Source organism: Austrofundulus limnaeus, unplaced genomic scaffold (genome assembly GCF_001266775.1).
Source record: "Austrofundulus limnaeus strain Quisiro unplaced genomic scaffold, Austrofundulus_limnaeus-1.0 Scaffold310, whole genome shotgun sequence".
In the NCBI taxonomy this organism is placed as follows: domain Eukaryota; kingdom Metazoa; phylum Chordata; class Actinopteri; order Cyprinodontiformes; family Rivulidae; genus Austrofundulus; species Austrofundulus limnaeus.
Window position 1 is genome coordinate 434,118 of NW_013952712.1, and position 13,813 is coordinate 447,930.

Below are 13,813 nucleotides of genomic sequence, written 5' to 3' on the forward strand. Positions count from 1 at the left end.
CCCCCCCCCCCTCTCGCTGCGTGTGAACAAAAAGCTGAGGCCCGACAGAAAGCCGCGGAGAGATCGGTTTTCCAGGCGCTGCGTGCGCTGCTGCTCCCGGAGGAGACGTCACGGTTTGATTGAAGCTGCGCTCGGCGCGCTGGCCTCCCGGGACTTCGCCATGAAACGGGAGAGCCGCCCTCCCCTCCCTCCTCCAGCGCTCCACAAAGCTTTTTGTTTCGATGAGGTCTGGAGCGCACGGGTCACTTCCCCACAGAGCTCTGCGCGCCCCCTCCCCCAACGCGCGCGCGCATACACACACACGATAACGCTCTTCCCTCCCTCCTCCCCCCTCGGCGCTGTTTCAGGAAAGGACGGGACTGATCGCGGATCCGCCTCAGTGGTGTGACACATTAAAACCGATGTTCCTGCACCTCAGTCACCCCGAGTCCAGTTCTTGAACGTTTAAAACTTTCCCAGCTGGAACTAAAAGCAGCGTTTTTGCGGGGTTTCAGAGCAAATGGGCAAATTAAAATCCAAGCAAATCTCCGACCGATCAGCTCCCTGACCTTCCCGTGGCCTGTAGGGGAAGATTGATTTAGCAGCAGAGCTCCGATGACACACCTCCTCACCCCTTCCTCCTCTTCCTCCATCCTGTGCGCCTGTTCAGGCACGGTCTTGATCAAGGCTTCTGGTTTGTTTTTAGACGTTGGTGCCTCGGGCATCTCTGACGAAACCCCATGGATTTTTATTTTTTGGCTGCGCAGCAGAGGGGTAGGTGGGGGGCTGAAAGAGAGCAGTTTTATTGCACCGCCTGGCTTTCAAAGCTGGAATTTGTTATCTGCTGTGTGGATGGATGTGCTGGAGTTCTGCTCCTTATAGCTCCGACTTGATGCTAAAGCACACTTTGGACTCAACAGTATGAGTCTTTTGATCTATCAGGGCTCATAAATGTCAAAAATGTAGAACCAAAACAAAGTCGGGCTCCTACTGTCGCTTGAAGCATTTTCAGTTTGGGAACAGCTCGTTTTGAAATGGGGTTCTGTGGGAACGCTCTAAAGACTTAATATCTTTGTAATTAGAGCTCTGAACTGCCTCAGTCTGAGGAGCAGGACTGACGAGCTCCAGGCTAGTGTGAATGATGGGTGGAGTGTGCCAATGTAACCAGGCCAAATAGGCCTGGATATTTGATATACACTGATGGGATGGTGAAAAATCCCCTACCTGTGGTGACCTGCCGATACCAGAACACCCCCCCAATCTAAAAACTGTGCCCCAAACATTTATGACTTGAATCCTATTTCATCTCCAGTCTGTGGTGCTAATAAGTTTATTTCAACTTAGATTTAAATAAATTAGATCTAAAAATCTGAGCCTAAATGACCAAAATTGGAAAAAAGCGTGTCTGGTTTCTTGTTCCCATAAAGCCCTTTTATGGACATATTTTTAGTCAATTTTGTTGTTCATTTTGCAGATTAGGAACACTTTTAACCAGTGAGATGAGAAAAATATATTTTGCTGATTTATTTATTTATGTATTTCTTTGTCCTTATATATTTGCCACAGAACCCAACTTTGAATCTCGTTTTTTTATTTAGGATATTTTCTATAGTATAAGATGAAAGTCATGACGGCATTTAAAAAGTGTGAAGCTAAGCTCCAGTGAACCCGTGCATCTCTGTTACAATCGGGTCGTTTGGTGGCATAAAGAGCCATTTAGTCTCATTTGGCCTGGGATGAATAGAACCAGTTCAGCGGCCACCACCCGGGCCCCAGTGACATCCACAAGGGTGGTGGTAGTGGCGATGGTGGGGGTGCTCACAATATCCCTGTTGTTGCACTGTGCACCGACTTGCATGCGGCTGTGTAGCGGGTCGGGAGGACGCAGGGACCCCTTGTTTACAGCTCGAATAATGTGACAGCCGCCATGATCTCCCTCCGTCTCTCCCTCTTTCTGTGTGCTAAATCTGAAAAATGAGCAATAGCTTGTCAACTTTTCACAAGGTCTTCATTGTGATGATCGGTTGGACTATTTGGCACGCGCTCGTTTGATAATCAATAACAATTAACAATGTGCTGCCCCCCCCCCATTATGATGCTGGGTGTTGATGGTGATGAGAGTGTGGCCTGAGGCACAATAGTTTGTAGCCAGACTGCACTTCTTCTGCTCCTTTTGGATAGTCTCGATTTGTGCACTCATTTCTGTTTTGTTCACCTGCAGCATGTGCAAAATGCCCTGATTTTTTTCCTTCCATGTTTGGGCAAACATTCACTCTGTGTGTGTGTGCGTGTGTGCGTGTGTGTGTACCTTTAATCCATGTTTATCCTCACCCCACCCTCATCGCTGCAGAGATTATCCTGCGTCACAGTACCTTTTTTTTAGAGCTGATCGGAGCTCTGCGCTTCAGAGAATCTGGCAGAGCTCCAAGGACAAAAAGCAGGAGGGCGCCTGGAGCTGACGCGCAGTCAGTCCTGCATTATTTCCCGTCAGTGGCGGAGCTAGAAGTTTTTTTTCTTAGGGGGGCAAAGGTGAGGTTACAGCAGGGGGAGCAGCATTTACACAGGGAAGTTGTTTTCATTGCACCTAATTTTACACCCTCGAGTTATTTATCTAATTCTTCAAATTAACACCTAAATGAGAGCTATTTGTCAACCAGTTTGTTTTCCCCAGATTCAATAAAGACTCATCAGTTTCTGTCAAATGTTTATTTTAACATTTGATAGTCTTGAAACCGTCTCAGATTTGTTCACAAAAGCCATTTCCAAATTTAATATTGGTGTATGCAAATTCTTTATCAGTGATTATGATGAGGATTGATGTTCTGTGGAGACGTCCCTGACCTTCAGCATTGAGCAAAATATACACAAATAAGAAGCTATAAATAGTGGCAATCCTGTGCCATATAGAACTTCCACTATTTCTGACTCAGCCAACATTATAAACAAGAACAGCGCAGAAATAGGATAAAGTCAGCTCCTAACAGTTGTTTTCACTTTGCATGTGCGTCATTTGGTCATTAATAGCGTGGAAAGGAGGAGGTGACGCTCCAAACTGGTGATAACGTGCTGTGGAGATACTGTGGTGGGGAAGAGAGGCCTCCGCCAGGGAGGAGACGATAAGCCAAGCCCGTGTTTGTTTTTTTGTTTCCACACATGGAGGTCATGGAGAAGTCAGGTAGAAATGGAGAAAGAAAAGGAAAATGAGGCCGAAAATGATTTTATTTATAAAAAAAAAATAGTCATTGCTTTCCCCTCGTTGTTTACACAACAACCTTTCATAAGAAACAACACAGGAATACCAAACCCAGTTCCGCCAGGCACCCGGTGGTTTTCTGCTTAATTGTGCGAGTCGGAGCAGCGCTCAGCGGTCTGTTCCTTAAATGCAGCCCCCCTCCTCCTCCTTGTTATTCCCCACCTTCCTCCTCCTCCTCTTCCTCCTCCTCGCCGCCGCTGCTGCTGCTGCTGCTGTGTGACGGATTGGTTGGCCCTCGGGAGTTGTTTGTTGCCCAAACTATTCTTAGCTGCAGGGCTGGGCGTCCACATGCAGCCTTCTCTCCTACATGTCTCAGTGTCTCTCCGTCCTACTCACGGTGCGATAATATATTGGAGTTTTTGCCCCAGAAAATCCTCAGACAGCAGACTCCCTGACTTCTATCTGAAGGCTGTAGGACATTTGACTCCCTSAATACCTGCAGCTCCTCTCTTTCTTCCCTTATGGACTCCAGTTATTGTTATGAATGTTAACACTTAGCTTAAAATATCAGAACGTATTTCAGTTTTCGAAGAACGTTGGGCATTGGCACTAATATTTATTTTTTTATGCTAAATATGCTCAGTTTAGTTCTGCATGCCACTAGGTGCTCTCCCCTGACCTTTCACCTTTGCAACCTCTGATCTCTGACAGATTTTTGGCCAAGGTACAGATTTTTATAATGCTTGTTGTAAACGTATAAGTCTTTATTGTTTTAAAAGAGACATCAAACGGATTTAAGATGGCTGCCACAACTAATTCCCCTTAACATAAAAATGTTTATACCTTTGTTAATTTTACAGAATTTTAGGTGTGGTGGTAGCTGAGAGTCATTCACCTAAGATGATTTCAATTCAAAACTCCTGTGCCAGGCGAKAAGCATTCCTTCCAGTCTTTAATTTACTTAGTTATGTCCCAGCTGCTGCTTTAGTTCTATGAAATGAACATTTAAATACTAAATAATTTAAGCCAACGTGCAAGTTGTTGGTTGATTATTTTGGGTTTTATCCTTCGCTCTTCTCCGTGCGCAGACAGACAGGGTGCGTCTAATGTTCGTCGCTGTACAGGAAATGGGACAGATGTGATTTCTCAACATGGTCTGCACTTAAACGCACACAGGCTTTGAACCCTACACACACACACACACACACACACACACACACACACACACACACACACACACACTGTTTCAGTTCTGTCAAATGTTTTTGAAGCAGGACTGACTGCGGGGAGCTGAGGGTCCTGTGTGGGGGGATGGGGATGTTGAGACAGGAGGGGGGAAAGGCTGTGTGGGCTGTGGGTTGGGGGGGGGGTCTCGGCAGGCTGATTAATGTGCCCCGGGTCACAGCAATAAAGTGGTGCGACAGCGAGGCGTTTCTTTGCAGTGATCAAGGAGTCGAGCTTCCCCGCCGCTCTCAGCGCCAACGAGCGAAGCCAAACCTCCTTTTTTTCTATTTAAAGCAAATTATAAAGTGGCTGCCTCTTACTTCATCCCCGTGCTGGCTCTTTTTAACAGGTCTTTTCTTTAAAAATAAAAAAGTCCACATTAAAAAACGGCCAGGTCATTTTTAAAACATATGTAAAATCTACCAAGAGGAGGAATACTTTCACATCTCAGTTGCTGTTTTCAAAATCAACCAGATCTATCTGATAGTGTGAAGATATCACTTGTAAAACTACTGTATGTTTGTTCATGTTGCAGTTGTCACTTGTACAAACCAATTTAATGTAGTCTGCTTTGATTTCCTCTTGTGGTATCTTTGTACTCTGTATTGTACTAACACATCTTTATCTTAGGGGTGCACAGGTAAATCGTCTGTCCGATAAATCCAGTGTCCATTTAAAACAAGTTTTTGTTTCAAGGGTATTAAATGTGTATTGTGACTAACACCTAACAGTGTCAGTTATTTAAAATAATCTGAATCGGTAGGTCGGGCTTTATAAAGATCGGGATTGGCCAGAAAACTGCAATCAGTGCATCCCTACTTTAACTCCCTCTGACATGAATATTGGGTGATCATGTATTTGCTTGTTTCTGTTAGCAAAACATTTTAAGAACCAGTCTACCGTTTTTAATGAAACTCAGATAGTAACCTTCTAAAACCGATTATCTTTTGGAGTCAACCTGATTCAAGATGGCTGCCACAGACAGATTGGCCTTTGCAAACATTAATGGCTCAATCTAAGATTTAAAGATGTGAGCTCTATTTTTTCCCCAAGTGTTAGTCTTTTTTCAAATTTTCTTATTGCAGTTTGAATGATTTTAGTCTTTATTTTTCCTTTTTTTATCAGTTTGCACCCACTGGATATGTTTACAGGTTTACTGACTGTGTGAAGTTTTTGATCCAAAAAAGTAAAATAAATATTGTTTAGTAAATTAAATGATGCTTTGTTTATCTGCTTGTGATTAAAAATTTCAAAGATGTGTCAAGTCACCTCCTATTTGTCAAAGCCGTCATGCATTTTGAAGCTTAGTTTTTGGTTCGTCATACAAATGTTCCAAGCTGTCTCTGTTYTCGTACACGCTTTGATTTTGAGTGTGTTCTGCTGTGAGTGTATTGTTGATTCATGGCTCTGTGTTGGCTGGTGGTAAATGGTCTCCTTCCAAAGTGGTCTGCAATGCATAATCTCCCCTCGCTCTGCTGGGCTAGGCAGTTGAGAGCACAGGTCAGAGGGGGCACAGAGAAACCAGAGTGYGAAGAACGTGACTGAAGAGATGTGGCCCCACCGTGCTCGTCGAGTCTCTGAAGCGTGCAGATTTGGGGCTAGAAGGGTGAGGCAGGGGAGCCGACGCCATACTACAAAGAACAGTGCCACTGTGTTTCCTCTACTTTACTGTCATTAACCTGCACCTAGTTTTAAAAATGCCACTTTTTATTTTTAACTTTTATATAATGAAGCAAATCCCACTGAGATTGCACATCATTTTTCCTGGGCCTGAAGGCAGCCTAAACATGCATGTTTAGGTTTTTGAGAGTTTTAAAAGTGATAATTTTGTCAAAAGTGTTAATGGACATGATGTAGCAGCATATCAGAGGTGGTGTGCTTGTGACAGAGCCAAGCCACTGACTGCTAGCTGTTTGCTTATCTCCACAGGGCAACATCTGTTCGTGATGTCGATGCTGAGGCACAGATCAACCTGGAACTAAGACAAGGAAACCACGTCGCACACAACATGGCAAGTCCAAGTCATTTGTCATATGAGTCACTGTTGTGTCGAGGGGGTGCACAAATGTGTGTGTTTAAGTGATTGATTGCTGTACTAACAAACACGTTTTTTTCACTTTGCTGCAGGTGGATGCAAGGTTAACGCCCCTGGCAGCAGTGGGGCTGGAGCGGAGTACACTGATACATGACCTCCGCCTCCATGGTGGGGTTGTGTATCCAGGAATAAGAGCACTGCCAGCGGAGAAGACTCGAGATACCCCGGCCCTCCCGCTCACTTATAACAGGGATGCACTCCCGGAACTCATTTACAAGCCCGATGCCTCTCTAGACAGTCGCAAGTCCACGAATGGATACCTGGGGCTTTACAAGGGCGCCCATCCAAGTCTTCATAAGCCTGTGCTGGTTCCTGGGGCTGAGGGTCTTGGTATAGAACGCAGAGTAGGACCTGGGGAGAAGGCTTCAGAGTTGAGTTTGGCTGGTGCTGGTGGCAGCTACCTCCGCATGCCATGGCTCAGTCCATACGCCGAAGCGAGCATGTTTCCCTTCATGGACACTTCCAAGTACGCAGCTCTAAACATGTACAAAGCTTCACTGCTCAGCCAGCCCAACCCGTATCTCCCCCAGCACCTGCCCTACCCACCTTTGTGTGCAGCCCAGGGGGCCAATGTTACCTCTGCTGCAGCTGTTTCTGCTGCTGAGAGGCTTTATTATATGCCTCCATATCCTCCCCCACCAATTTCTTCCTCCCTGGTGGCACCTCCCATGAGGATTCCGGCAGTCACGGTGGCCCCCACGTCGCTGGTACACTGCCAAGACAAAGGGCTTGGTGTTGCATCTCCCTTTGGACAGCAGCTTCATCAAGCCTCTCCTCATCCTCAGCACCATCAGGCAGCTATAGACAGAGAGCGGTCTCCGAGCAGGAGCAGCAGACCGAGCAGACCTCCCTCTAGGAAGGGCACAAGCAACAACAATAACACCAGTAGTACCAGTACTACTGGCACCAGTGTTGAGAATAATAACAGTCTGCCTGCTGATTCTTCTCATGTGACTGCTCGCCTCTCCCAGCCCCCCACTCTGCCTGCTCGCACTGATAAAGCACTGGATTTACAAAGGCCAGTTGCCCGGATAGGGCAACCATCCACCTCYGTGTCTTCAGTGTCTGTGTCATCGTCCTCCACGCAGTCCGTTCCTCATCCCTTTTCAGTTAACAGCATGGCATCGGAGCAGCCCTCCCCTGCCCGACCCAGCCCTCATAAGTCCAGACCAAGAGACACAGCCTCCGAGCACAGAGCTGCAGGGGAAAAAGTACGCAGCAGATCTCCTTCCAAAGTTAATTTTGAGAGGCCTGCTCACCAATCCCAAGCAACCAAAGACTCAGCAGAGAAGCCCCTGGATYTGTCTGGAAGAATGATGGACTTTGGGCTTCCTGCCAATGGATTTCCAGTTAAGCTTGACACAATGGCGTCGGGCGCACGTTACGCACTTCCCGCCAGCCGAGAGCTTCTAAAAGAAAACATGTCTCTCTCTCCCTCTTCTCATCCTCATTCTGTGGTCAGCAGCACTTCTTCAAATGTCTCTGAGAGGCCAGAGATGATAAGCACTTTACACTCATCCTGGATTGTACCGAGTCCGTCTCCCTCCCAGCACACAACAGGCTTGCCATCCTCTCCGAGGTCTAACACAGACCTGGGCCTTTCACAAGCCAAAGGCACCTCATCCTCAGTTATCAAAAACAAGAGCCTGGAGAGGGTTCTCCCTCAACAACGAAGCTCTTCTTGCCCAAGGATTGGAGACMCTAGCCAAACCGTTCCCTCTTCTCAGCCATCTGGTCCTTCTCTGATTAGCTCTAGGGCTTTTTCTCCCAAAGCTAGTGGGGAGTGGGACAAACATAGCCCTAGCCAGTCAGAGCTTCACAGAGAGGCAACAGAAAAGCCCTCCCAGGCTATTAAGAGAGGTGAACCAGCTCCAGATGTGTCATCATACAAGAGGCCATGTTTGGAAAATGGTCACCCCACTGCCCACATTTATCTTCCTCAGAGTGAAGCTTATCTGAACCCCAGCTTGGCTTATGCCAACAGATATCTGCAGTACCCCATCCCTGACAGCATGGCTATACACTCTGTGTCAATTTCAGGGAAAGGCCCGGTCTACCCTCCTTCAGTACTGCTGGGCAATAACAGCCTTTACCCAACACACTTGGCAGCAAAACACCCTTTACCCTACCACAACCTCCCCACTGGTTCAGGAGGGGAATACCTCTCTTATAACTCACAAGAGATGACCCATCCACTGATGCAGACACACCCTGACAACAAGCTGCCAGAGAGAGCAGATGCAACACTGAAACCCAGAGGACAGGAAAAGTCACGGGGGGCTGCTGAAGAATGTGGGAGCCACAGAGATCACAATACTGGGAAAGAGACAGGCGAAGGCAACCAAATGAAGCATGACAGGGAAGGACATTATGGCAATCAAAGCAAAAACTCCTCCTCGTCTGCAGCATCCAGAGAAAAGATTGTCTGCATTGACCTTGTACACTCAGACACAGATATTGAGTCTACCCCACCAGTCCACAAACAGCCTTCTGCCGAGGTTAGCAACAAGGTTAACCAAAATGAATGTCATACTAACCAAAATCTGATAAAGACTGACCGTGGAACAAAACATCAACTGTATCTGAGCCACTCTGAACAGAACCCCATTCTAAAGCCCGTCAACGGACAGCAGCAAACTCTTTCTGGCAAAGTGAGGGTTCCCCAAGACACAGCCTATTCTACACTGACAGTTAGTACATCCCATACGTCTCCAGGGGACGTCTCCCAAGCAGAGGACAGCTCAGAGGAGCGAAGCCTCAGCCCAGACCCTGGAGACCAAGACCAGAGCACCTTGCGTTGTGCTCGCACCTCAGGGGAGCGCAGCTCCGGTAAGGACAGAAGCGATGGAGCTCCTCATTTCACACATCACACTGCTAGAATCCTGGAGTCGTCGGACCAGGGTGAACGGGAGACTGACAAAGAGGACAGTATTGTTGATTTAGGGGAGTCCCATGGAGAGGGGGATGATGAAGAAGAGGAGGGTGGTCAGACATCATCTAAAAACTGTCGTAGATCCAGTTTGGCTAAAAGGATAGCCAACTCATCGGGCTACGTTGGCGACCGTTTTAAATGCGTCACCACAGAGCTGTATGCTGACTCCAGCAAGCTGAGCCGCGAGCAGAGAGCCTTGCAGGTAAGTCCAAGAAACATTAGATGCTTGTTCCTACACCATGTTATGTACCGGGCTAAGTTTGGCAGTGGGCAGACATTTCACACATCCCTGTTTCACTTTTTAAAAATTCTGTATGTAAGCGCACAGGCGTAAACCCAAACAGGCTTCTCTCTATTCCCTCGCTGCCTGTTGGAACTGCATGAAACTCGTGCATTTACAACTCAGTAAAATAATAAGTGCTGTCATGCTGCCAACCTGGCTGTAGATTCGATCATCCAGTTTTAGTTTATCATTGTCATGATTTTAGGCCCTCTTTCCAGGATGGTCAGTTCAAAGGTTAAACAGAACTGCCATGTCTGTATGTTGATTAGAAAGCAGCCATTGCAAAGGTCATTCTGTGAATGTTTGTGTGTCCGTATGTGCTCATCCTTGTGAGACTGCCTTTGGGCTAAAAGCATGTGTTTGTGCTGACTGTGCTTTGGAAACATATACAGTGGCTTCAGAGCATGACTGTGGCACCCTCACAGATCAGATCGCCTTTGGCTACATTTAACCCCCAGGTTAGGGGTGGTGGGCTTTCTTGCAGGGCACTTTAACAACTAACAGCTGCCCTTTTTTGGAGGGTTCATCTTAGGCTTTCTGCATGTGTGCCAGTCACTATCCCCCCCCACTAACTCTCCTCCCTCGATGGCCTGGCCTGGTTGCCGTCCAAGGTCATAATCCTCCTCACCCCGTTGGCTAAAGGACCTTGTCTCCTAACACGCAACACATGATCCCCATAAACTCAAAATTACACGCTCCTCCACTGTCATTTATTCGCTCAGATCGAGTCACTTGCTTTAAACTGTCACCTCTGCGATTTTCCTTATGTACAACGCTGGAAATCACAAAGAGGCTCTGTGTTTTATTATCCACTGGCTCTGAGGCAGATTTCTTAATAGGTTGCACATGTCTGTCTATGTTGTGAATGCATTTAGGGGAAAATGTGGTTTTTGTCTGTCATGCGTTTCCAAAAAAAAAAAAAAAGAATTAAATAAATTTACAGCTGCAACAAAGCTATCAAACACTGCATTTCTGGGAATGTTTAGAGTAAAATAAGGCCTGTTTGGATGCATAGGATGGATAAAAATATTAAAAGTGAATCATTTTCTGTTGTTGTTTTTCTAATTTGTTCCTTTCAGAAATGATTTTGAAAGTTTTGATGCAGTTCATTTTGATTGTCATTTTTGCGGGACTGTGGCTGCTTTTTTTGTGTGTATGTGTAAAAGAAATAATGTGGAGAAACAAATAAATTACAAAAAAAGATGAAATGCTGGACAGATATATTGAGCCCCCCCCATTCTAATTGCTTAGATGGAAGTCTTATCACGAGAGGGGAGTAATATAAGCCAACCTGCAGCTATCTGGGAGGTCAGTTCTTTATATTTCTTATCACATTTATCTCTGACAGGCTCTGTCTCTTTTTTGTATTCTGTATCGCTGCACACTCTTTCTTTTTGCCTCCCTTTTTGATTTCTCTCCTCTCTCTCTCCTCTCTGCCTCAGGGCTTAGATGTTTGTTTCCTAGCCATGTTTATGTTACAGGAAGGGAGATGCCAGGACTTAAGCCCCAGAGCGCATGGACTTACAAGTGGCTGCACTAGTCTAACCTGTGTCTTGATGCTTGTGATTTATCTGTCCTCCTTTTTGTCCTGTCTGTGTTTTGTTTGTGTGTAAATGGGTTTGATTTCTTTGACATTTTTCTTTTACATTAAGATAATGCGATTTTCTTATGCCGTTTTTTTTTTTTTGCTTCTGTAGCTATTGAAGTGAGTTTATTACACCTGTGTGTGTGTGTGCGTGTTTGTTGGGGTAGATGAGGGGTTTTCATGTGCCCTCTCTCTGCGTTTTCTGTGTGTGTTTACGCAGCGGGCGATGATGCGGTTCTCCGAGCTGGAGCTGAAGGAGAAGGAGGGCGGCGGCGGAGTGTGTGTCTCTGCCTCGGCAGCAGGACGGGAGCTGGCAGACGGCCAGCGCAGAGAGCGAATGCTGGAGCACTGCCAGCACACCGCCAGGCAGGCAGAGAGGGAGGGTGAGTCACACACACATACACACACATATACACACACAAATGTAGAGACTCACGCAAACAATAGGTGCGCGTGCACCACTCGCTCACGTGCACTCACAGCAAACGCTGAGGCAACACCAGGGTCACTCTAAAAAAAGACACTTCTCTGCACAAACACACAACTCTCACACAAGCCGAGCGGGCCGACGAGCGCAGCCGAGGAAGACGGCAAGGGGGAGTTTTATTTTCAAGAAGCCTTTTGTGCTTATCTGCGCTGAGAGATGGCGGGGAGGGGAGGGCAAGGGGAGGAGGGGAACGATTGCGTGAGTGAAAGCAGTGGGTGGATAGACGAAGGGGGGGAGCTTTAGTGGGTGAAAGCGGATGGGAGAGTGCAACGGAAAGAGGAGGCAAAGTGCGGGGTGGGGGTGTGGGGGGATACATTGGCTGGTAGCCCAGCTGTGTGTTGGAGCGAAGCCGTGGCTGACGTGTGAGCCTAATTATGGCGTGGAGAGACAGAGAGGGGGAAGGGGAGGGGCCGGGGTAGAGTCACGCTCTGTGTTAGAAGGGCGTGGTTCGGTCACACTGTGGGGGAGGACAGAGGGCCGTTGGAGGGTTGTAACGTGTGCAGCGAACGCTTTCTGCTCAGAAGCGTCTGGCCGCCGGCTCGCCTCACATCAGATTAAAAACTCTTTACCCCCATCAAAGTTTTATTGCTCGCCTTTAAAGCAGAATAAAAGCTGGCTGGTGTTTAACTGGCACTCTTCGTCTCTGTCATTCCCCCTCCGTCCCCCGGTCGCTTTTCTGTCTGCCTGCTTTGTGGTCTGTCTACATTCTCTCCTTTCATCTTCTTTGGCTCACCCCCCACCCCTTTGGTTCTTCTGTTTTGCTCAGGTGTCCGTCCAGTGTACACAAACAACAGAGTTCCAGTTCTCCAGAGGTGTGGGGCCCAGAGGGAGCCTTTGTCCCCAGCTCATGGGGCCCAAGATGGAGCCAGGAAGGCGATGAGAGAATCTGAGGACGCTCTTTGTATGCCACCCACTCTGACACCGTCAAAAGGATTCCTAGAGGAAAAGGTCGGCCCTGGCTTCGGACCCGCCAGGAAACGCCTACTCATCGTCAAGGCAGAGCAGGAAGACTCGCAGGATGGAGACCGGGCTTCCCACCCTGAGAAGAGAGTCAAGCTTTCAGCGGGTGAGAATTTGATAAGCAAGCCTCCTCACCCTCTCTTCCACCCTGTGCTGTAAATCACTTCCTCCTTTTCATCGTCTCTCATCTTTCATACTCGGCGCATCATTTTGTGTGATGTCGAGCTCCATCTAATTCCTTGTTCCTTTTTAAAAGAAAAGAAAAATCATCTTATTCATTTTTGTTGCCCCCCCCCCTTTTTTTCAATCAATCCCATCTTAAACCTGCTCCATCACAGCCCTTCCCACTCTCTGTCCTGTGTTTCGCTCTGTGTGGCAGCCAGCTCTGAGGAGTGTTTAATCCTGCCTTTGAGCGAAGCGCGCCAGAGAAATGAGGAAGAGAGGGACAGCCATTCGTTCTCTCTCCTCTTTCAGCTCTGCCTTTCCTCCGCTGCGCTTACCCGCCCTCATCAAAGCTGCTCTTTTTTTCTTCTTTTTCTTTCATCTCTTTTCTTTTTTTGCCCCCCTCATCTGTTTGGGTTTCTTTCTTTTTTTTCTGGCATGTGGTATCGTGCTTGCTCTCCCCGGCTCTGGCAGACAAGTCAAATATCCATCCCCTGTGAATTTTTAGGGGGGCAGAAGGCTGCCTCTGCTTCTCTAGTTTTTATTGCTTTGTTTCGGCTCGTTTCTGAACTTCACTCCTTTTTTTTCCATCTCCTCAGTCTGCTTTTTACATCCCAGCTTTTTTTTTCTTTTTGCCTGACTGTATTGTATGTTAAATGTAAGTCTTAGAGTTTTACTTGGAAGTAGTGCTTTATGAGTTGTTTCTTTGTGAGTTTTCAGGGAAGCCTGACATTATAGAAATGTTATTAGTGAATTTTAAGCTTTTAAGTCTTGTTTTGGATTTACAAAACCAGCTTTTTCAAGTGGGGTTCTGTGAAACAATAAAGAGCTATTATCTTACCTGTTGTAGATAAGCTATTTGAACAACCTCAGTTTGGAGAAATGGTTTACAGTGTTTCCCCTACCATTATAC

General features: G+C 47.0%; 1 protein-coding gene across 3 annotated transcripts in view; it reads left to right on the top strand.

The window, feature by feature from the left end:
• bcor (BCL6 corepressor) overlaps positions 1-13,813 on the top strand; it is a 33,980-nt gene that overhangs the window by 2,954 nt on the left and 17,213 nt on the right. The window contains exons 1-6 of one of the 3 annotated variants that reach the window (XM_014021907.1): positions 5,994-6,002; positions 6,326-6,407; positions 6,524-9,625; positions 10,958-11,014; positions 11,512-11,674; positions 12,545-12,844. In XM_014021907.1, coding sequence (XP_013877361.1) covers positions 6,405-6,407; positions 6,524-9,625; positions 10,958-11,014; positions 11,512-11,674; positions 12,545-12,844 — 3,625 coding nt within the window. In that variant the 5' untranslated portion in view covers positions 5,994-6,002; positions 6,326-6,404. Of the gene's footprint in view, positions 1-5,993; positions 6,003-6,325; positions 6,408-6,523; positions 9,626-10,957; positions 11,015-11,511; positions 11,675-12,544; positions 12,845-13,813 lie in introns of those variants that run through there. The other 2 variants (XM_014021906.1, XM_014021905.1) reach the window with 2 other exon arrangements.